The sequence below is a fragment of the Vigna angularis genome, chromosome 10, assembly GCF_016808095.1.
Source record: "Vigna angularis cultivar LongXiaoDou No.4 chromosome 10, ASM1680809v1, whole genome shotgun sequence".
Lineage (NCBI taxonomy): Eukaryota > Viridiplantae > Streptophyta > Magnoliopsida > Fabales > Fabaceae > Vigna > Vigna angularis.
The window spans coordinates 26,634,394-26,657,668 of NC_068979.1; the positions used below are offsets into that span (position 1 = coordinate 26,634,394).

The window sequence follows — 23,275 nt, forward strand, 5'->3', positions numbered from 1 at the left end:
CCCTAAAAACCCTTCTGTGTGCATTAAAAACACACTTCTAGACTCATTGCCTTCCTGCCAGGTGTCGTGATGGAATGTTCCTAAATCAGTAGTGGAAGACAAGTGGCAGCAAGAGAACGGACGTTGGTTTTTAAACAAAAATGACTTTTCTGAAGTCCGCATCACTCTTTGCATGCACTCTTCTTCTTCCTCAGATTCTAACTTTTCATATTCTTCACCTTCTCTCTAGAAACCTCTACCTTCTCTCTACTGAAACTTCTTCTTTCTCTTCTCCGTTCACGTTTCAAAAACCGTAGAACCATTCCTGGTGTCGTGAGCTTCGTTTTGAACCAATCACCTCAACGTTCTGATACTGGTAAGTCTCTCTTCTTCGTCGAACGTTTTCTGACTCATGCAAAGCCAAATCCTGGTTGCATGAAGGGTTAAGATCTTAATATTCCTTGGTTTTTATGGTTAGATCGGGTTGGAAGAGTTAAGTGATCCGTGAGAGTAGAGAACTGTTAGCGTACGAACCAAACACCCTGAGTTAGGACGTTCACTTCTGATCCAGGTAAGGGAAGCTTATTAAATTTAATTCTTGAGTTATACTGTGATGCATGACTGTTCTGTGAGTTATACTGTGTCGGATGCATGTTCTGTGAATTTATTGAGTATGATCTATGGTATCAGACTTTACTATATGATTTTGATGATGAGATAATGTACGAAACGTATGGATTGTGCTATGATATGAGTAATTTAATGTATGAAAGTTTATACTGAAAATGTGTTACTGTAAATTGAATTTAAATATGAAATTCTATGATAATAAACGTTCGTTATCGAAACGGTCTTTGACCGATCGGTATTTTCAGTAACTCCTTTGAAATAGTTGAACTCTTTCATTTGGGAAGAATTCTGGTTGAGGATGTGTGTCGGTCTTCTACTTAGAGCTCATAATGAATAGTGTCGAGCACCTTTTTTAATACAGATCATCCATCTGTGTCGACCGATAGTGTCGAGTACCATTGTTAATACAGGTTGACCATCGGTGTCGACCGACAGTGTCGAGTACCATTGTTAATACAGATCATCCATCTGTGTCGACCAACCCTGTTGATCACCCATGATAACACAGATCATCCATCTGTGTCGACTGACCCTGTCGAACAACCATTGTTAATACGGGTCATTCATTTGTGCAGACCAACTGTGTCGAGCAACCTTCTTAATGTAGGTCGTCCTTTTATCTTGAAGCCGGTATTACTTTATTTTGGAACGGGGCAAGTTCTTCGGTCTCGTTCCTCACATTCGTTCTCGTTATAAAGAGGTCGTGATTTTTATGTACTTGGACAGAAAGACAAAAATGAAAATAAAAGTGAAAGATTATAAATGATGAACATTATATGAGGTGAACTATGGTTGTGAATTTTGGACGAGCGTTCCAGGGAGGAACGACTCATGGTTGAATATGGAATTTTGTAAAGTATGACTGTGGGCATGCTAATGCTGGCTTGGTCCATCCTGATATTCCGTGATACTCATCTTCACGTAGAGGAGAGTAGTTCATGTGTGGGAATGGCAGGAGGTCCTTAGTCCATAAGTTAACATGGGCGACGTAAGAAACGGACTAACCTCGAGTGGCAGCTGTCGAGTGTAATACAGTTACTACATCACTCGGGTGCAAGGACGCCTGTAGCTACACAGATTCATACAGTCCGGACGGTCAGTCTAGTATCAGGAATTGCTTTGAGTTAAGGGATTGATTTAATTATATGTTGTGAAATATTTGAGATGTTTGATATATTATGAATTGAATGATTTTACTTGAATTAAATTCAATAAGCTTACCCCTGTGTTCTCTTCTTTGCGTTGTCAATCGTCTCTGTACGTCCGTCCTGTCTATGCAATGATCATCCGTGTGGATGTGAGCAGATGGTGAGGCGTTGCTCGAGGAAACGCTGGAAGAGGAAAATTTGGAGGAAGCAACCCTTGTAGATGTTGAAGTGAAGGCCGAACAGTAGACGTTCGGTTAGCTGTTTAGATTAGATGTTTCAGTGTACTGATTTTGGATCGACCTTTATATTATTTGGTCGATCGGGATGTATCTGTACTTTGTAACCGTTGGTTGGGTACGTTTATGTCGAGCGTGTTTTCTTATTTAACTTCTTGTAAGGCCGATCAGCCTAAACCCTTGTTTTCGTTAATTTAAGACTGATTTGTTTATCATTAAGTGTAATTAATTCTACCATATGGTGTTACTGTATTTTGGGATGTTACAACAAGTGATAAAGGTCAAAATTGTCAATAACTTAATATATGGGAACCTTACACGAAAAACTGCTCTCACTATAGATCTCTAAATAAATATTTGACCATCAAAGTAAAGAGCTATGTGTCTAGTACCCTTTACTAAAAATTTAGCGTGATCCAACCGTTAACGAAGTGAGAATTTAAATATATTTGAAATGACTCAAAATAGAAAAATCTAACTTGCACAACTAGAAAATTCTCCCCAACGAGAATTGTTGCCCAAAAGCAAGCCAAAATTAATTTTGGCTCTCCAATGAACAATGAGCTCGTCTAACAAGTTTGCATAATGCACAAACTCAAATTTATAATTTGAATGTTTTTGACAAACTAAAATCCATTAAATGCTTCTAACAAGTCTCAAACACACCAAAAATCGCATTAAGACAATTTATGTTAGATAATAACATCAATTTCATAATTTCATTACTCAATCTATATATAATAATGCATAACATCTTGGTCCTTTAATTTCACAACATAAAGAAAAAACTTGCAACCAAATTCGTCTATCTCAATTCATTTAACTACCAAACAACAAACATACCCAATAGTCATAGAATTTCAGTCTCAATCATAACCAAAATCAATTGAAAATAAACCAATAATTAACTAAAATTAACTTTTCTCAACTTTGAAAGACAACTCAAACTCTAAGACTCCAAAATGCTTTCGAGCCTGCAAAAACTCTACATTAACATAGAGATAGCGAAAAAGAAACAATGAGACTGAACCAAACAAACCATTGATTAGTAAGGTGGGAAAACCAAGATTATAGGAATACATGCAACCAAAAAGAATTACATGCACGATCCAAAGCAGAGTATGTATTAAATAAGACGTAAATTTCGACTTACTAAAAAGGATTTTGTTCTGTAGGAGGTCCACGACAATCACAATTCCGACCTCTGATCACAAAGCATAGAAATTGAAAGAACAACTTGATATCAAAGATGAAAGTGGGAAGAAAACGTTCTCATGATTTACTGTTTTCTAATGCAATTACTAGTTTTGTCTATTTTAAATAAAATAATTTTCTATAAAAAAAGGATTACAATTTGAGTTTTTATTTTTAAAAATATTATAATCATACACTTTTTGTTTTATTTTTTCTTAATTAGTTTTGTTAATGTTAAATGTTTTGGTCAATAATTTATGTGGTAAACAGTTTGTAAAAACATCATTCAAAGTATTTTTATTAGTTCAGTTAATATTTTATGATCTTTAAAACTTTGATTCTTTTAATTCATATGGGCAGTAGGATAACCGAATCTAAATCTTCGTGCATTTATCGTGATTCTCCAATTAGCATGATTCAGTAATTTACATTTTTCAATTTACCGACTTTGAAAAGAAATTTGTTACGCCGGTTTATTTCTTTTTTGTTTTAATGAAAATTTATTAAATTATAAAATAAATTTTATTAAAAATAATTATAAAACAAATAATTTTTATAATTTTTATTATTAATTATCTTTTTATTATAAATAATTATTTACATTTAAAAAGTAATCAAAAAATAAAATAATAATTTTAATTTATAAAACAACTAAATTTAAATGAAAAATTATTTAAAAATTTAAAATAAAATATAATTAATTTAATTTAATTTAAAATAACGTTACTTAAAATAAAATTGAAAAGAAAAATATATACCCGGAAAAAAACGAGTTCCTTTTATTTTATATATAGACAAGATAAAGTTGTATTTGAATTAAGTTTTTTTAGAAGTTTATAAATTCCTGCAACTTATAAGATACTTATAACTTTTTTTTAGTAATAATATATAATCTTATCAGTTTTAATGATGAATATGGATTGACGTAAAGTCTAACCTTATCAGGTAAAAGTATTTATTGAATAATCTCTCATATTGAAAGCAGGTTTTGATCAACAACTTTTCTATAATATATTATTTTATTTGTGATTTTAGGATATTTTACCGGCTTTAAGATTGCTATTTCAAATGACCTCTTTTTATAAAAAAATGTATGTTTTTTTTATTTGTCCAATAATTTCAAGTAGGTTCTCTTATAATGTAATAATTAAGTCATTTTTGTTAAATGGTTAGAAACATCATCAAAGTCTCCTAATGTGGTGATGCTGTTTTAGATGATTTTATTACGTGAAAATTTTAACTTATGAATTGTAATTCTCTACCCAAATTAGGATTCTGATGTATTGGGAGGTTCATCTTCTTCATCACCGTAGAACCTTGCACTGTTGGGACCACCGCGACTCTACCATGTTTGTTTCAATCACCACCGCAAAAGCAACATCTTTCACACGTTGCGCACTCATCAACTTCATTGCACACAATAATGCCACCGTGACGAAACCCTAATCGCAAAAATCGCGAGTTTCACCACTACACCATGATCACGCCTCCATGAAGACCTTAAAACCAGAAAACTCAGATTGCAAAAAGCCCTAAATTTCAACCAAAACGCAAACCAGAGAAGCACCACCACAGAAGTTTTCAAGTCTCTTACCCTTCTTTCTTCCCCTCATCTCTCACTCACGGGAAATTTAAAAAAAAGAAAAATCGAAGAAAAAGAGAAAAAAAGAGTGAGAATAACATAAATGAACAACTCACGTCTGTCTCTTTATCCTCTTCTTGTCTCTCAATGTAAGCACAACTTTTCTTCAGTGTCATTGTTACAAGTCTTGTTCACTCAATGCAGGTTCGTTCACACCCAAAGCCTACGCGATTCGTTATTGTGACTAAGAGATCCGCAACTTCCCAAGCCTATGTTTCTTTTGTCCAAGGCTTCATCGCTGAGTGTGGTGGAGTCGGCGGCGTTCGTGACTCTTGCAGCTTAGAACGCGCTTGACCAGTGACTACCGAAATTTTGTGCCTCCGCGAAGCTTCTCTACTTTCTGGAGGTGGGGTCGAGCTTTGAGAGCACGACAAGGACACAAACTTCGTCATGTATAAAGACAAGAACTTCACAAACTACGAAACGGATTGACCCTCTACAACCCTAATTTGGATAGGAATTACAAGTTAAAATTTTATTTCCACTTAATAAAATCATCCAGATCAGCATATCAACATTGTAAGATAAAAAAAATCTCAATACGTGCACAAGATTTAAAACATATAATTCTTGTTGTGATAAATAACACATTTTTGTTTGTTTAGCAAACTAAAAGAGAGAGTTTAACTCTTATAAACATTCAAAGATGTCATCTCTCTCTAGTGAGAAAACCTTATGATTTGTTGATCACATCAAAGACCATATTTAATTTATTTGGGAGTTCTTGTTTTAAAAAAAAAATATATTATCATGGGTTGTGCAAGAGTGATTATATTCTAAAACAATATTTGGGTTTAACTAAAAGTGACTTAGTTGTTGAAAGAATATTCAATGGGTTAACATGAATTGACCATATTTCGAAATAATACTCATATGAGTTAATTAGAAGTCATTATGAGCCAAAATAATACTTGTTCTCTATCTTACAATATAGTATACATTCTAGAATTTAATCAATTAATTGAGAACTGGTATAATGCATGCTATTATATCTACACTAATATAAGAAGGAGAATTTCAAACTAAGTTTTTAAAAGTATTTAACATATTGTCTACGTAGTTAACATTATCCTTTGACTGCATAACCATCAAACAATATATGTGAAAAGCTGCAAAAAGTTTTTAAAACAAAATTAACCTTTTTTTTATTCTATTTTGCCTCTTTTTCACAAGTTACTTGTGATTCAATAATATACAAATTACAGTTTTAATAGTAGATAAATATTTAAGATTGATGTTTTAATATTGGTTCATCTATTAACAAATAATATGTCAAATTTTTTATCAAGTTTAACTAAGTAAACTAAGGCTACAAATATAAACCAAGTACTCTTTGAATCTCAATCATTCCTGGTTAAAATTGAGTATTATTTTAATCACAATCACTCTTAGCTAAAATTAAGTATTGCTTAGCACTTGGTCATTTTTTACTATGAATGAGTATTGTTTGAAACATAAATACTATTAACTAAGATTGCATACTTTTTGGAATATAGCTACTCTTAGTTAAGAATGAGTATTATTTTAAACACCGTAACTCCTTGCTAAGATTGTGTATTATTTAAAACATAGTTACTCCGGACTAAACAACTATTTCAAATAAAGTGATTTAAAATATCACATGTTCCGCTCACCAATAGAAGGATGACATCCTAAGACTAATACAAATGAATTTCACTCTTTTAGATAGTTGAAGGACACAAATGATTATGTAATGGCATGTTAGGTTTTACACACTTATGGTTTCAATTTCTATATGCAGATCACAAGTTCATAAGACTGATCACCATTTTCTAACATTTCTTCTTCAAAGATATCTTATATATAGAGAGATTTTTGAAAAAATAGATACAAATCATTTTCTTATCGCTGTAAATATAAGAGATTGTCTTCTTATTCATATTGTGTTTGTCAACATTCATGCATAGAAATGTATTAAATGCTCTCCATGTAACATTAATTGCATATACTTTTTTAAGCAAAAACTTGATACTTACCACTTACTAGGCTTACTGTAAGGGTAAGGGCCTGAAAAATATAGGGCTTTTGGGCCTTATGTTGGGGGCAGCCAGACCCGTAAAACTAAGGACACCATGACCTTAGAAGAGACTTTTCCCAATCTGAGTTCATTAGCCAACTTTTCCTTCTCTCTCTAACCTCTGTTCTTCTTCTTCTTGCTCTGCCTTCTCTCTACCCATTCACAAATTACAACCGTTGCATTGTCAAATAGGTGGTATCCTTTCGTTCACGGAGTTGAGAGCTTCCCATTCATCCGATTAGTTTTCGTTTTGGACAAGTAAGTCAGTTTCTCCATCTATCTTGAACCTAGGGCATGCAACTTTATTGCTTGCATGCAGCTGATAGTCTTTCTCTTTTAATTGTCTGCCTATTATAGCTCTAAGAGTTGTTTCTGTCTCCACTTTAGTGGATTGTAGGGTCTTACTGTGTGCTGGCTGTGTAAGGCACTGTTGGGGTTTTGCTACTATTCTGAGTAGTACTATGCTTATAACCACCAAGGTAAGGGGAGCTAATTATTTTCCTGAAATTCTTTCTTGGAACTGCTTTGTAAATGAATGCATGTTGACTGCTGAACTGATGGGTGTTGGATTGTATTTTATGATTTTAAGCATGTTGGATGTTATGACCTGAGATGTGTGGTTGATGAGACTGTAGTGGTTTGTTTGGGAATCATTTTGGATGAATGAAAAAGGCGGTAAATTGAACCTGTAGGAAGGGGATGGAGCGAGATTTCTGGTTAAGTGATAATTTGGTAAACAGTTTAACAGTCAGGCAGAAGTTTAGGTTAGTTCAAGGGAAGTGAGGTGTTGAATTTGGGCATTTGGGGTCTAGAGCACAATGGGACAGTTTGGGCAACTTGGATGGATTAAATGTAACTTGTTAAGTACATAAGGAAGGTCTAAAACATGTTAAAAACAGTAGAATGAATCTTAGGCCATTAGGTTGTTGATTTAGATGTTCTAGAGAGTGAAGTGAGTTTGAATCACTTGAAAAAGCATTAGAGGAAACTCAGGAATCGCATAAACAGGCTTAACTGGGACATAATAATGATCTAGAGGACTTAGAAAATGGGAAAGAGGACTAGAATTGGTTTAGAGGGTGCAAGGGGGCATAATCTGCAGAATTGGGCGTTCTGCAGACTATGTAGAGTCGCTAGGCGAGTTGTCTCGCATAGCGAGACCCTGTAGAGACTGCTCACTGTCTGAGTCATTCGTTGTGCGAGCTGGTGCGCTGTGCGAATGACCAGAGGGTGTTGCTCTCTGTTTGTGGATTCGCCTGGCGAATCCTGTCGCTATGCGACTGGTGGTGGTCTGGAACCACTGCCCATTTAATTCGAAAAGCGAGTGGGGCGCATGGCGAGAGTTTTAGGGGGGTTGGTCTCTGTCTAGGTTCTAGCATAACGACCTGGGTGCGCTATGCGAGGGACCCAAAGTCTGACACTTATTCAGACTTAATTCGCAAGGCGAGCTAGGAGAGTGCGCTATGCGAATAGCGCCAGTTTCGTTTTGCGAGGGTGGTGCGCTGTTCGAAACGTTCGGGGTTTTATTTTCTATTTTCTTTTTTTATATTGTTTCACTTAGAGTTGAATGTTGTATGGTTTGTGAAGTATGTTTTGGAGCAAATTATATCGTATGATGGGATTCAAACCTGTTGTATACTGTTAAAGTGAAAGTGTGTGTGATTCAATGGTATGATTGGTGATTCAAAGTATGTGGTTTTAAAAGTATGGTTGATGGACGTAATTCCATGATCTTCAAGGAGAAGATCCATGGTGGTGCCCTTAGTTGTTTAGAATGAAAGTAGGAGCTTAGTCTTGGGGGTCATCCTGAAACTCCAATGGTCTTTCTTCTCACGTAGAGAGGATTGAACCATGTGGTGAGGAGTAGCAGGAGGTCTCAGTCTTGGGGGCTTCCAGTATGCCTCAAGGCCCAGAACAGGCTAACCTCGTGAGTGTGGTAGGGTGGGGGAGCCCAAGTTTCATAAGCCACCACGAGTGCAAGACCCTCCATAGCTCGACTATCATTTTAAAGTCCGGACGAGTCAAGTTTAGTATTCAACATGTTAGGATGCGTGTTTTCCTTGCTTGATTGAAGTTAACTCTTGCATGCATATTGTCATATTGTATGCTTTTTATATAATTAGATCACCCTTGCTTGTTGTGTTCGTGCTATGTTTGAGTATGTTTCCTCTTGCGATGATCATCCACTTGGATGGGAGCAGATGGCGAGGAGGTGCCCCTAGAGCAAGCATTGGAGGAAGATGACGCTGAATCCTATTACCATTAGGATCTCCTTACTTTAACTTTTTGCATTTTAAAAACTGTAATATGTTGAACCCATGGTATGTGGGCAGACTAGAGTACATTTGCTTCGCTTCTTAGTATTTTAAGGATGACTGTAATCCTAATATTCGGATGTATGTTTCCAACTGCTTTCTATTATTATAACCTGGTGACGTCCTTATTATATATACACGCCGTATATTTTGGAGATGTCACACTTACATTAAATAAATTTTATCCAAATTGAAATAAAAGACATAACCATAGAATGTTGATGATCCAGAGAGAGTTTACGTATACTCTTTCTAAAAGATATATTTATGTTCAATAACATTAAAATATTCTTCAATATATCTTTGATTTGTGAGATTTTCTTTTAAAATATATTAGAATGAAAATGCTTTAAACACATCATAAACATTTACAATATTTGAATTGTAATATAATATACTTAAGATATCTTTATCGTACATGGAAACATAAACATAGTAAAAGAATACTCTAAAAGATTAACTAATCCTTAAAACATTTATTAAGATTGGTATATTATTTTTTAGGCTTAATACCTATTTTGGTCTCTCGATTCGTAACGTTTGTTTAAATGGTCCTACCTTTTTTAAAATGTTCAAAATTGTCCCTTATTGTGTAAAAATGGTTCAAGTTAGTCCTTTTTGCTGACGACATTATAAACTTTAACGGTGTAGCTGTCCCCTAGACAAAACTAAATGAGTTGGGCGTTTTTTTTATTCCGTGACATGATGAGGTCAATTGAGGTGTATATTTTACAAATAAAAGTTAATGACATGGAAATTTGGGGTTGAAGAATATGCTGAAATTGGTCTTTAAATTGATCTTTTTCCTATTTTCTCCTTCTGCCTCTTCAATTATTTCTCCCTCCCATTTCCACAGAAATAATTTGTTGATGATCTCCATCTAAAACTCGGACAACCACCATCAACGTCTTCGGTCCAAGAGAAACAAAAAAGAAACAAATACCAAAACTTAAATTCGCAGTCATCCTCCTCCAAGCGAAAATCTAGAATCCTAATTCAAACCCTAACCTCAAATTGCAATACCAAACAAACACAGAAAAATCAAGAAAGCAAAAGTAGGAACCCTAAAAATCCAATTCAATAACCTGCAAACCACAAATCCTAAATTCGAAAATTGAGAAAGCAAGAACAGAAAATCTCAAATTGTAAGATCATGAACACCAAAATCCAAAACGCAAGATCAACCAAAGAAAAGAAAATTCCCAAATAAAGAAAATAACCCAAAAACACGAAATCAACCGTAATTCAAAACCCTAATATGAAATCCCTAAATTTGCAAGATCTAAAACACAATGAAGAAATGTGACCTCATTTAACCTCACGTCATTAAGTTTTATTTTTAAAATTGACATCTCATTTGACCTCATGTCATTAAGTTTTATTTTTAAAATTGACACCTCATTTGACCTTAACGGACAATGCAATGAAGAGGTGCATTTAGTTTTGACCTGGACAACTACACTCTTAAAGTTTTTATCAGCAAAAATGACTTACTTGAATCGTTTTTACACAATAAGATAATTTTAAACTTTTTTTAAAAGAAAGGAATATCACTTTGAACCACCCATGAGCAAAATAAATATCAAACCTATTTTTTATCAAATTCTTATTAAACAATTTATAAATATTTAATTTCACATTATGTAGAGGAGATATATCATATAATTAAAAATATAATTAAGTCATATTAATTAAAAATATAATTAAGTCATAATATATAAGAGATATTTTTTCTTATTTCTCACTCTCTTAATTTGAATACTATTTTCTATTATATATTATTTTACTTTTCACTTACCAACTCTTTAATTCTTTAATTCAGCCATCAAAACAATATGAATTTCTATCTTTTGTTTTCTTTTTCCCACTTTCCAGCGTTTTAGTCTTATTCTTTTTAGTGGTATAGTGATATCATTATTTTTCTCTTTTCAGATTCTATATAGAAAAAAAAGTAGATATCATACATTTTTTAATGATTGCTTTGAAAATGAACATACTTAAATGCAAATTTGGCTGTTCAGAACCAATTCTTCACTTATCAGATAAAAATATTGTAAAATGTGGAAAACTAAAAGGAAAAAGAAAAAAAAGAACCTTGATGATTAATGGGTCCCATATAGTCACACGTGGCCACTCCTAGTTGTGGCGTTGAATGAACGCAAATCCAACCCAGCACTGCATGAAGACTTTTCTAAAGGGTAAACCACTCCAGAAAAAGTTCTATATTATATAATTTTTAGATTAATATAGCTTTTGGGAAAGAAAAACAAAATATACAAAACTATTCATGCTTCAATATGGAAAATTTTTATTCTTATTTATTATATGAATAAAATTTTCACTGTAATTTTTCAATATTTTCTTTTTTATATTTTTTCTTCATATATCATAATTCATTTGTTTTAAATAAAATATTATATATACATATTTAAAACATTTTTTATATGATTTTTATATAACTATATTACAGATTTTGCGCACCTTAAAAAACTGCTTGGATAAGAGTTTTAACAATACATAGCAACAACACACTTATGTATAAAAAATAACTTTAAAAATATAAAAGAAGACTTTGTATCAAATATTTTACTAATTCCATTCAGTTTTTACAACAGAAGATACCAGTCATTACTATTTTTTCAAAAACTAAAATTCAACTATTTAAATTAGTTATGGTATAATTTAAATAATTAAAAAAATATTTTAATATTTTAAATGAAAAAAGAAACATTTATAATTGGAAAAAAATGATGCTGTCAATATTATATTAAACAAAGAAAATTAATTTTATTGGTTAAACTAAATTATTTAATTAAAATTACAGAAAATAATTAGAAATTTATAATATTACTAAAAAATAAAATTGTACCATAAAAATTAACATTAAATATGGTTACAAAAATTTTCACTTATATTTCTGTTTAATTAATTCTACCAAATTATACAAGATAAAGTCGAAGTTTCGTGGTGGGTTCAATATTACTTCAAAAAGGTTTAATAGTTATCATCAACTAAAAAACGTGAAAAAATAAAATAAAAGAAATTGTTACTTCTTTTCAAGGGTGTCTCTATAAGAAGAAGAGCAGAGGCTTCATACATTATGATGCTTGTGAGGAGCCATAACCATGTCGGACGAGGAACACCACTTTGAGTCAAAGGCTGATGCTGGAGCATCAAAGACATATCCCCAACAAGCTGGAACTATCCGCAAAAATGGATACATTGTAATCAAGAACAGGCCATGCAAGGTTCATTTTTTCTTCCTTTAATGTTTTTGGAAAAAAATTATGGTGCCCTTTTAAGTTTTTCACTTTTGATCGGGCTTGCACTGAATTTTGTCGAAAGGTTTCTTTTTGTTAAGTGGATCGAGACAATTGACGTGATTAATCAGACCCCACTTGGTTTTTTTTATGAAATTGATTTCATGTGGAACTTTATCCCTCTCTGTGGCTTTTCCTCTTTTTAGGGATTTTGTTTGTGGGAAACCTAGGTTAAAGTTTGGTTTTTTATTGACGATTGTGTTGGCTGAACAGGTTGTGGAAGTTTCAACTTCCAAAACTGGCAAGCATGGACACGCAAAGTGTCACTTTGTTGGAATTGACATCTTCACAGGCAAAAAGCTTGAGGATATTGTGCCATCTTCCCATAACTGTGATGTATACATGAGTGTCTTTTGGATTTGGGTTTTACCTTTTTAATTAGGTCACTAATATGCTTATCATGGTATGATTTATGTGTTTTTGTGGTTACAATAGGTTCCTCATGTCAATCGCACTGACTACCAGCTCATTGATATATCAGAGGATGGATTTGTAAGATTTTAATTACACTTTTATCTGTTAATCCTTCCCCTTTTCTATTGATAGCCCCAAAGTGATTTTTGATGTGATGTAAATAAAGTTGTTTTGGTAGGTTAAATGATTATTTGATTTTCTATGATTGCATGTTTGAATTATTTTATTTCATGATCAATTTTCTTAGAAAGTGCTGAATCAGACCCAGTGATTAAAGTAAATGATTAATGGTTGATGCATGTGTAGGGAATAAACTATATATGTTTGAAATTTCATCTTTATCATATAGATGTGTGTGTTTTCTGTTTCATTTTTCACATTCTTTTCTGATATGGTGTGATTAATCTAGTTTGACAATTGGTTAATGATGTTTGTTACCTTTCATTGAATATGTTAGGTAAGTCTGCTGACTGACAGTGGTGGTACTAAGGATGACCTTAGGCTTCCAACCGATGAAAGTCTGCTTACGCAGGTTATTGTTTGATACCTATTCTGCTTTTTATGTTGAAATTTGCACAAAATTGTTAAATTATGGTTATGAAGAATGAACATTTGATGATGACATTATTTGTCCAATTAAACAAAGGGAAGAAACTGGCATGATCTTGATCATCTGAACTTTCATAATTTGCTCCTTCTTATATTGATTTTAATCTGTATCATGCAGATCAAGGATGGATTTGCTGAGGGCAAAGATCTGGTTGTGTCTGTTATGTCTGCAATGGGAGAGGAGCAGATTTGTGCACTTAAGGACATTGGTCCCAAGTAATAGTTCCATGTCAGGCTAATGGTGGAAAGCTGAAGTTGTAACTGAGATGATATAGTACTTATTTCTCTTTTTTTCTTTTATGTGGGTTTGTATGCTAAATCAGCCAAAAAATTGTGCCATTCTTATAAGATGTGGCCAAAATTGGATGGCTTTATTTGGGAGTCCTTGATCTTTATTTTTATTGTGTTGGATATAGAACCATAAACTGTTAAATGTTATGTTTGGATGCTATTTGCAAGTTTTCAGACCCTTTTTTGATAAAAAAATTTCTTTTCACTATGGTGTTTCTTAATTGCATTGTGAAATATACCCTTTGGTTAGGGATAAAAAAGATGCAATCCCTGGACTCTGTACTGTATTGTTTTTTTTTTCTTTCTGGAATTCTGTATCAATTCCTTCAGTAGACAGAAGGTAAAACATGACCTCAAATTCTTGTTAGATTGTATTCACTTGTAAAGAATTTGTTTGGATGAAATTTTATAGAAAAGATAAATGTAAGAAGCTTCTGTGTAAATAATCTTGAAGAAGTAAACATAAGAGAGATCTTACAAATTGGACAATCTTTATAAATTAACTTCTATTTATTTATCTTATTTTCTTCTTCTATCTGGAAAAGATTATCATAAGGTATCTCTTTAATACTGACGAAGAGAATGCAAAACATTGCCTCAATTTCATTAGAATTCAAGGAAGGTATGACAGTTTTCTTCTTGTAAACTCCACATAGAGCCATTCTTTTACCTCTATTTTCATCAACAAACAAATAAAACAGTAGCGTTGCAGTTCATAGTTTAAGATATGTAAACATTCCTCAACAGTTTTATGCAGAAGAGGAGATAGTAAATTACACAAATCCACTTTATAACATATTCATAAAATGACTGTAAGAGGTCAAATAGGAAAAGGAGAAAGCAATACTCAGTTTGTTCTATTTTAGGTAGCATTGCACTTCACCCTTTGTGCTACTCTGCTACTTTAGGATGTGTTTGAGAAAAACTATTTAGGAGGAGCAAACTATACAAACATAGTAACATTGTAACAGCTACATGTTTGTCAAATCTTATATTATACTAAACTTCATGGTAAACATAAATAAAAGGAAGAGGCATAAAATAACAGACATGTCTGGGAGAAGTTTTAATATTGAGATCTCAGAAGTGGCTAGAGTCTGATAAAAAGGAAGAATATAACTGCCGTGGAACATATTAAGATGAAAAATCTGATATTTGCATAAAATGAAATGACCCTTCGTTCTTAACAGCATCAGTTGAGTTTAAACAAAAAAAATTAAAGAAATTGTATTTCAGTAAAAAAAAAAGTGTTTTAAAAGAGAAATATATTAAATTTTCACATGAACAAATTAAACTAGAATAAATAGTCAATTTTATCTCCAAGTATTATCAAGTGATCTGTTGGATAATTTCTACAGTAATAGAATTCTATACCGGCTTATAATGTTAGTCTCCAGTATTACAGTTAGAATTAGAGTTTAACTTAATAAGCCATGCTAATTTCTAATGCAAAGGAAACTTCTGATTACTCAAAATAGGTTTTAAGTTTGATTCTCTTAGTAAAGTTAAAGAACCAATTCAAAATATATTTCAATATAAATGTATTATTAAAACAATAACCCATAAATTAATTTATTCATTCTTTTAATTCATATCTTATTTGTGACTATGATATTGATAGAAATTATTATTAAAAAATAATTAATACAATCAATACTTTGTTTTTGTTTTTGTATTTTTTTCAATCCCAAATATGAATTTTCATCCAATTGTTCATCTCTATTAGTGACAATCAGTTTTGACATTTTATAATCCTTATAGCTTGCAACACAGGAAAAATCCTATTTCAGCTTTTTCCATCCAATTTGGATCTTTTAACTATTGCAACAAGAACATAGAAAATTGATCTAAAAATCTTCAATTTTTTGTACTGGCATCACTCTTATCCAACATTTAATTGATGTTTCTCTTGAATAACTCACTTGGGTTGTCTATTTAAGAGATATAACGTTGTAAACAGCTTCAATCCAAAGATTATTTTTAGGTATCTTTAGCAATTAAACATCTCACCATTTTTTAATTATCTTAATTTTTCCTTCAGAAACTTCATATGTTATAGCGCATAGTTAACTGTTAATTGACAATTAGTACTCATATTCATAGAACATATTGAATTTATTTGAGGTATATTCATTTTCATTGTTTGATCTTTATTTTAATCTTGTAGCCATGTTTAGTCTCCACATAGCTCCAAGCTTTGTAAGACATTAAAAGTTTGAGTTTTGCTTACTAAAAGATACATCATGTCATTTTGGTAAAATCATCAACAAAAAAGTGAAATATTTGTTATGACTTAAAGAAAAAAATACTCTCATAAGGCCACACAAATAATTATGAACAAGTTCTAATTTATTTCTGGTTTGTGTGACATCTAAACAAGAGAAAGAAAACAATAAATAATGCAAAATTCACTTTTTGTTGACCATGAGCGTGGTCTTTGTATAAAAGTTTTTTAACCTAGGAAGTTGAAATTCCAAGATTTCAGTGTCATTGATGTTCCAGCCGCTTCATTATCAAATCTAAGTCCAACAATGATTTTTTATTCATATTATGTAAATCTAAATTTGGGGAAAATGATGCTTGCAACATCTCCACCTTCAACTTTCTTATTGGTTACTTTGTAATTAGGTTATCAAGAATCTTGTACTGTTGTGTTTTCTAATGAATTCCATGTTCTTTTGTATGGGAAGATCATATGCCAGTTCCTTCAATAGAGACAAGAGGCACAGATGAAAGCGTCAAGTTTCAACTAAATCTTATACTTGCGCTTTTGGATGTTTAGAGATCCTTTTTTTCATTCACTGCACTCTTTAGGCAATAAGGATTATATTTCCACCATGAATATGTTAATTTGTTTCAATGTATTTGGGAATGAAGTGTTGCAACTCATACAAGGGAAGCACTTAAAAACATTGATGTAGCCAGACACAACTTGCATAAGCAACATAAGCTACTCAACAATTTTACAGAAACACTGTATTTCCTTGAAAATTTGGTTTATAATCAAGTCTACTGACATCAAGTAATTCATGTAGCTAATCTTGACAGCACATAATGGAAGAGTTTAGGATAAAATGAAAAGTTTCAAATGATTATCAGTAATTCATTCATTCAGCATTTGACACATGATTTGGAAGTTGTATTATTTAGATATACAACTCATATTCATGACGCGGCCAAAAGTTACAACTTCATGTTGTTGATGGTTGAGAACTATGCAAAAGATTTTGTCAGGCAGATTTATCTCAAGGACCGAACAACAGTCCCAAGCCAGTCATCAGGGATGCTGCTTCTCAGATCTCCATTTAAGGCCCTTAGTGAGTGGCTTGTAGCTGCCTGAAAATGCAGCCAAAGGTTTCAACATTAGTAGTTCTGACATAAAACACAAACAGATCAAATGTAACAAACATTACCTTAACAATGTAGACATCAATTCCGTGTTTTGCTATCATTGCAGCTTCTGATATCTTTGTTTTCATCCCACCAGTTGTATCATGAGCAGCAACTGTCAGTTCAACTGTAGAGAACACATGCCAAGAAAATGCATTCTATATATTTCAGTTCAATTTAAGCCCTCAGAAGAAATAACCAGAAAGAAAGGAGGAATAACTAAGTCATTGTGAATGCTAAAATTCTTCTTGGAACAATTACTGGACTAATAATTTCAGAAATTGCCCCACTGCAAAATTTGTCAGACCAAAGAATAGAAGAGAAAGAAAAATGAATATTGATTTGCCAAGTTTGCTCACTTGAGTTCTGCAACTTCGGTTTTACAACTGACCAGCTTCCATCGTCAGCAACAGCTGTCACAACAGTTGAAAATTCTCTTATAATACCCAATCATGAAGATATTAGACCATATTCAAGATCATATACGCAACAAATGCTTACCAATCTCCTTTAAGAGTATTGCATCAGGTTCTGTTGGAGGGCGATCATATACCCCATATACATCTGTCTGAGTCATATTTAATGGAAAACATTCATGCAATGTCTTCAAAAATATTATATATATATATATATATATATATATTATATACAACCCTTTGTGATAGCTAAACTGCTCTCAGCCATTTGGAGTATTACAAATGTGGCGAGAAATGACAATAAAAAGTTGAGGTTGTTATTAGCAATATATTCAAGATATTCATCATTTGGAGATATGAATGGAACTCTATATCATACACTAACTAGAAAACTATTTGGTATGGTATGTTCAGAAAGAGCTTATATCTGTTGAAATTAAAGAATAAAAATTGTTGCAAATGATATATAAAGGATACTAGAAAAACAACATATTTAGGTTTTGAGTACGCTGCCAGATGACTTATGATAACATCTCCACTCAAAATAGTGCATCCCTGAAAACAACCTAACTTAAAATGCCATCTCCATTGCTAGTGAATAAGGAACAATGAAACTGAATACACTTGGTCTCTACCTGAATCTCATCAAGCACTGCATCTCCGTGCAGAACCTAGAGAAATATACTGAGGTCAATGTTATTCAAAGGGAAAAAATAGAAGAAAAACAATTACAAGATTTAGAACCCTCAAAGTAAGATTCAAAAGAAAAAAGATAGCAGTAAAACTTTATGTTCAGATTTTAAAATTTTACATATAAAGAACTACTTTTTTTCTATTTCATTAAATGCTGTATATAACAATTCATTTGCTTTTGGCATTGCATAAAGAATAATATAGTACTCAAGAAAAGAGTCCATTGTTGGGAACTATGAACCATTTTGGATTAGCTTCTAGCTTATGGGAGCAATTCAACTGAGACAAGTAATTCATTTCTGACATACAAAATAACTCCTGGAAGTTCATTGTGCTTATGAAAAAGATAAGGAAGTTTTTGAAAAAAGTCCATAAGTTGATTTTAATTTATGCAAAAATGTTTGATTTATTTTATCTTCTGTAAGTGCTTTCTAAGAAAATTATCCAAACTGAATCTATATTTTCGGATGGAACTACCCATTCCCCAACAAGCAATGTATCAACTGGTATAACATATAGTAGGGCTCCACAGATCCGACATTATAATCTTACAGTTACTTTCACATTTTAAGTACTACCAATTATTTTTCTAAAAGATATTTAGAAACAACAAAAGAACATCTATATGTGACAATGAGGAAAGGTTAGAAGGGTAGAAAAATGTTTAAAAGCTTTAAAGCAGTGAAATAAATTTAACATTCGCTCTTACAGGTGTAAAACCAGAATCAATTGCCTTAGCCACTGAAGATAAATCAGCTGAAGATATCTGCACATGTGGAAAACGAAGTTAGATCATTAACATATATTATTATCTGAAAATGAAGACAAACAAGTCTACAATTTATTATGTTGATGAGTATGATCTGGAAAATATTCAGTTAAAAATTTACTAACATGTCTCTCACTGGTTAACCATCCACATGAGAAAGGTGACATTCCAATTGAAGGAATTCCCTCTGCACAGAGAAACAAATATCTTTTAGAATGAATTTCATTACTTTACAAAGAACATAAAGCCAATAAAGGGGATGAAACAGAATAACTGATAGCAGCGGGGTATTAAGATTGGGTAATAATTATTGTTGGAGATTCCACATTGACTACAAATATGATCAAATTAATAATATATAGGTGAATGCAAACCTCTAAGTCAATTTTGTGATGTTAAATTATGCTTAAAATCCACTTTCATTTTTTAAGATGAGTTAAGCTTAATTTCCATTTTCTTAAGATCAGATCAACATTCATCCAAGTCAAGTTTGTTAAGCCAATCATGTCATCCACTATTATGTTTCTCCCCTAGTTCCATGCTTGAGATGTCCAGTCCTGAGTTTGAGGGGATGTGCTGAAGATTCCATATCGACTAGAGATATGATCAAATTATAATATATAAGTGAATACAAACCTCACTTTATTAAGTCAGTTTGTGATGTTGAGTTAGGTTTAAATTTTATTTTCTCAAGAATTACCAATGCTCATGGCATACACAACTTTTCAATTACAAATAGAAACCTCACTCAATAGATGAAATAGTATATGCACCTCCAGTTATAGTGGAAACGCATATCAGTGGGTTATCAGTGTTGAAATAATTGTAAAGCCAAAAAAGTGCTCAGAGATGCAAAATTTCATATTGACTTTTAGTGCAGAAGTTTAACTCTGTTCACCTTGCAGATTTTGTAAAAGCATAGATTAACATTTACTGGAGAGTCTATGCTTTCTGCATTCCATTAAGTTGGAGGCAAGGAGAGTATCAAGCAGCCCAAAATAATAAAGCCAGGAAGATGTCACATTAGTAAAATCAGAATAGCAACCAAACATGAACAGAAGACTGGAGAAGATAGACAACAACCATGTGAGCCAAATCCCAATATGACTGAAAACTTGAAATTTACATCATGTTGCCATGATAACATTGAGTACATTACAGATGATAAACTACATTATGAATCTAAAGGCATATAGGTTTGACACAAAAGATAAATGCCTAATGCTCTGATATAAGAAGAATGTGTGGTCATATATACATAACAATAATTGCAAAACTACCTCTGGCTAGTGCTCTAACAATTTCCAGATTAAGAGTGGTTACCTGAAATTAAAAGTAAACAGAATGATAACAACAGAGACAATTCTCATTCTGAAATTAATTTGTACATAAACAGTTTATTAATATTGAAAAAAGATGTTCTCATAATAACTAAGGATTATGAAAATTTCAGACCAAACATATATAAGGAAAATTAAAAATAAAAACAATTAAATTATCAAAACACTCTAGTGATACCACATGGCCAATTTCTTCTAATATATAAAATATGGCCCTGATGGAGACCCAAACTTTCTTTCTTACATTGCGGTATGCCAGACTGCACCAACCAATCATCCCTTCAGTGATATCTTACTTGATTAATCTCCTCTATTCATAAGAAATATATCTACTGCTTACAATCTAAACTTTGATAATTATGGTAGACCCTAAAAATATATTCATCATAAACTATATTCTAGATGATGTCAGACATCATGCCACCAGTCAAATTCTCCCTTTTTAAATTAAAGACTGTCATCTCCACATGTTAGATTCAGAATGCTTCTTTCTCAGGATTGGTAAATTTTGAGGGCCAGAGCTTCAATTTTTAACAAAATGTTCTATGGTTTTTGCAGCAATAGTACAATTCTACAATTTTGACATCTGTCGTAATATTAATGGCAAAACACTTCATAAACCATTATGGTTACAAATTAGAACTTATAAGATCCCCCAAAAATAACTAGAAAGAGCTTATCATCTACATTTAGACCAAATTTGGAAGCAAAGAATTTCGAGTTTTCACTGTCAAATATAGGACTAAGTTTTTTATTATCAACTTGGATCTAGACAAGAAGTTATTTAGTAGGTGCTAGGTACATTGATATAACAGTGTAAATGTCATACTTGTCTTGACAACCTCAACAATTACAACTGCAGATATCTTGCCATCAATTACTTACAGATATTCGGGTAGCAACAAAGCCTCCTTTGACAAGAGGTTTATTCAACTGCCCCTTGTGGACACCAGATTTGCTAGCTTGGAAGTGCCCAAAAGAACCTGAGATAATCACCGGTTTGAGGACAAAATATTGTTAATTCAGGGAGCTCCATCCATCCAGCGCAACAGATAATACTAAATCTCTATAACAGTTTTAACTTGAATAGTTTATAAAAACTAATAGATTACAAACATCAAATTGGTCTTCCATTTATAAATACATCAAATTGATACACAAGATATGTGTGCCAATTTTGCATTAATATGTCCTTTAATGCCATATTTTCTTTCACTTTTCCATTAAATGGATCCTTAAAATAACATCAAATTGGTCCATGAAGAACAAATCTTTTGACGTAAACTATCATTAGAGGATTAATTTGGTGTCATTGATAGTTGGAAGACCGATGCAATGTTAGTATGTGCGACATCAAAATATTAAAAAAAAAAACTAATTTTCCTAACATTTCTAGTGTTTAATTTTCATGCACTATCAATATAAAATTCTTATGCCATCAACCAATTGAAAATCATCCCCAAGTATGACTTTTAAAGCAGTTAATATAAAAATCAACAAACTTAGTTTTATATGATTACATGAGGGTGTAAAATGCCTTTATATTGTCAGTGTATTCACTATTCTAATTGAATTCTTATTTTTCTTACTATTACTAGAAAAAAAAAAGTTTACTTCAAAACGAAGAGAAAAAGAAAAGGAACTCAAGGAACCTGCTCCATGAACCACAATGAAAGGGCTACATTCCATAGCAGAATGATCTCCAAATTCTTCCGGATTGCAACAGATTTCTGACCCTCCAGGTCTCTTGCTCCAATCCATCCCGGGAGGCTTCTCAGAAGATGCAATCATAGCTTGCCTCAGCTGTTCTGAAACCTTCTGAAGAACCTCCTCATTTATCATCTCCAATTCATCTTTGCAAGTAACCGCAGCTCCTCCTGAATACCCAACCAAAAGCATTTCACTTTGTTCACTGATTGAAAACCCTCAAAGTGAAGCACTCCATGTACAACACTAAAGGGTCTCATCCAAATTTTTTAAGAACAGAACAAACACTCTTCAAGGGTCTGTCTGTTTGGTGAATAAGAGACACCCCAGATGCTTATATGCAAAAAAAAATAAACACTTTGACATGGAAGAGGGCAGCAGCATTGTAAAACAACAATCTTTGGAAAGAAAATATGCAAATAATACAAAAGGAGTTCAGAAACAAAAGCCCGGAGAGTGTGATACCGAGTTTGACTATGCAACGGATTGATGGAGTGAAAGGAGAAAGGGGTGAGGAAGTGAGTGTTTGGCTCTGATTCTTGTTCTTCTCCATTCCCCTTCTCCGATTCTCCACACGCCTACTTCACCGATCAAAGATGTTTAATGTCGTGGAATCTGTCCACAAGTTAACTATCTTTTCATGGTTTAACTTCAATTTTAGTTTTTTACTTTTATTTTTTTAATTTTCAAAGTTAAATAAATGGTTAATGCTGGGTTGATGTATCTCCTGCAACTAGGTAGAGTATCAAGAATAGATTTTTAAAAGACGATTAGATCTCTTCACAAGTTATATGTTTGGAGAATTATTATTATTATTATTATTATTATTATTATTATTATTATTATTATTATTATTGGCAAATGTTTGGAGAAAATGTTAGTAGCTAAATATCAGTTTATTTTTCTTTTAAAGTGTCATTTTTCTTCTAAACTAAAATATATTATATTTTTTTCAACCATTTGATATAAATAATAAACATGTCAATTAATTAAGTTTTAAGTATTTTATAATTTTTTTTATTTTTAATTAAGTTTTGAATATATTTTTTCTACTTAAAATTTGTATGTTTTTTAATTATATTTTTATCTATTTAATTTTTTTAGCAGAGTGATATAATTATTATTTTATTTATTTATTTTCACA

The 23,275-nt window shown here is 32.2% G+C and overlaps 2 protein-coding genes across 2 annotated transcripts; one reads left to right on the forward strand and one right to left on the reverse strand.

Annotated features, from left to right (window-relative positions):
- Positions 1-12,245: 12,245 nt before the first annotated feature.
- Positions 12,246-14,021, forward strand: LOC108335793 (eukaryotic translation initiation factor 5A). The gene is made up of 5 exons (XM_017571948.2): positions 12,246-12,430; positions 12,716-12,838; positions 12,938-12,994; positions 13,374-13,448; positions 13,644-14,021. Exons 1-5 carry the CDS (start codon positions 12,308-12,310, stop codon positions 13,743-13,745), a joined length of 480 nt encoding a protein of 159 aa, XP_017427437.1. The 5' UTR covers positions 12,246-12,307; the 3' UTR covers positions 13,746-14,021.
- A 2,836-nt stretch (positions 14,022-16,857) lies between these two features.
- LOC108336004 (isopentenyl phosphate kinase) lies at positions 16,858-22,849 on the reverse strand. Its single transcript, XM_017572279.2, has 12 exons — positions 22,597-22,849; positions 22,077-22,301; positions 21,310-21,407; positions 20,365-20,407; positions 19,210-19,271; positions 19,025-19,081; positions 18,258-18,293; positions 18,100-18,177; positions 17,708-17,774; positions 17,566-17,619; positions 17,230-17,333; positions 16,858-17,152 (listed from the first exon to the last, which is right to left on the reverse strand). The coding sequence occupies exons 1-12, from the start codon at positions 22,682-22,684 to the stop codon at positions 17,057-17,059; spliced, it is 1,008 nt and encodes a 335-aa protein (XP_017427768.1). The 5' UTR covers positions 22,685-22,849; the 3' UTR covers positions 16,858-17,056.
- Positions 22,850-23,275: the final 426 nt, after the last annotated feature.

What these genes read in the sequence shown, in the direction of transcription:
- LOC108336004 (XM_017572279.2), bottom strand. Translation starts at nt 22,684, where the DNA reads ATGGAGAAGAACAAGAATCAGAGCCAAACACTCACTTCCTCACCCCTT. An exon ending in ACCGAAGTTGCAGAACTCAA is followed by an intron (nt 17,334 to 17,565) that starts GTGAGCAAACTT and finishes TGTTCTCTACAG; the next exon opens with TTGAACTGACAGTTGCTGCT. An exon ending in TTGATGTCTACATTGTTAAG is followed by an intron (nt 17,153 to 17,229) that starts GTAATGTTTGTT and finishes CTGCATTTTCAG; the next exon opens with GCAGCTACAAGCCACTCACT.
- LOC108335793 (XM_017571948.2), top strand. Translation starts at nt 12,308, where the DNA reads ATGTCGGACGAGGAACACCACTTTGAGTCAAAGGCTGATGCTGGAGCA. An exon ending in TCAAGAACAGGCCATGCAAG is followed by an intron (nt 12,431 to 12,715) that starts GTTCATTTTTTC and finishes TTGGCTGAACAG; the next exon opens with GTTGTGGAAGTTTCAACTTC. An exon ending in ATATATCAGAGGATGGATTT is followed by an intron (nt 12,995 to 13,373) that starts GTAAGATTTTAA and finishes TGAATATGTTAG; the next exon opens with GTAAGTCTGCTGACTGACAG.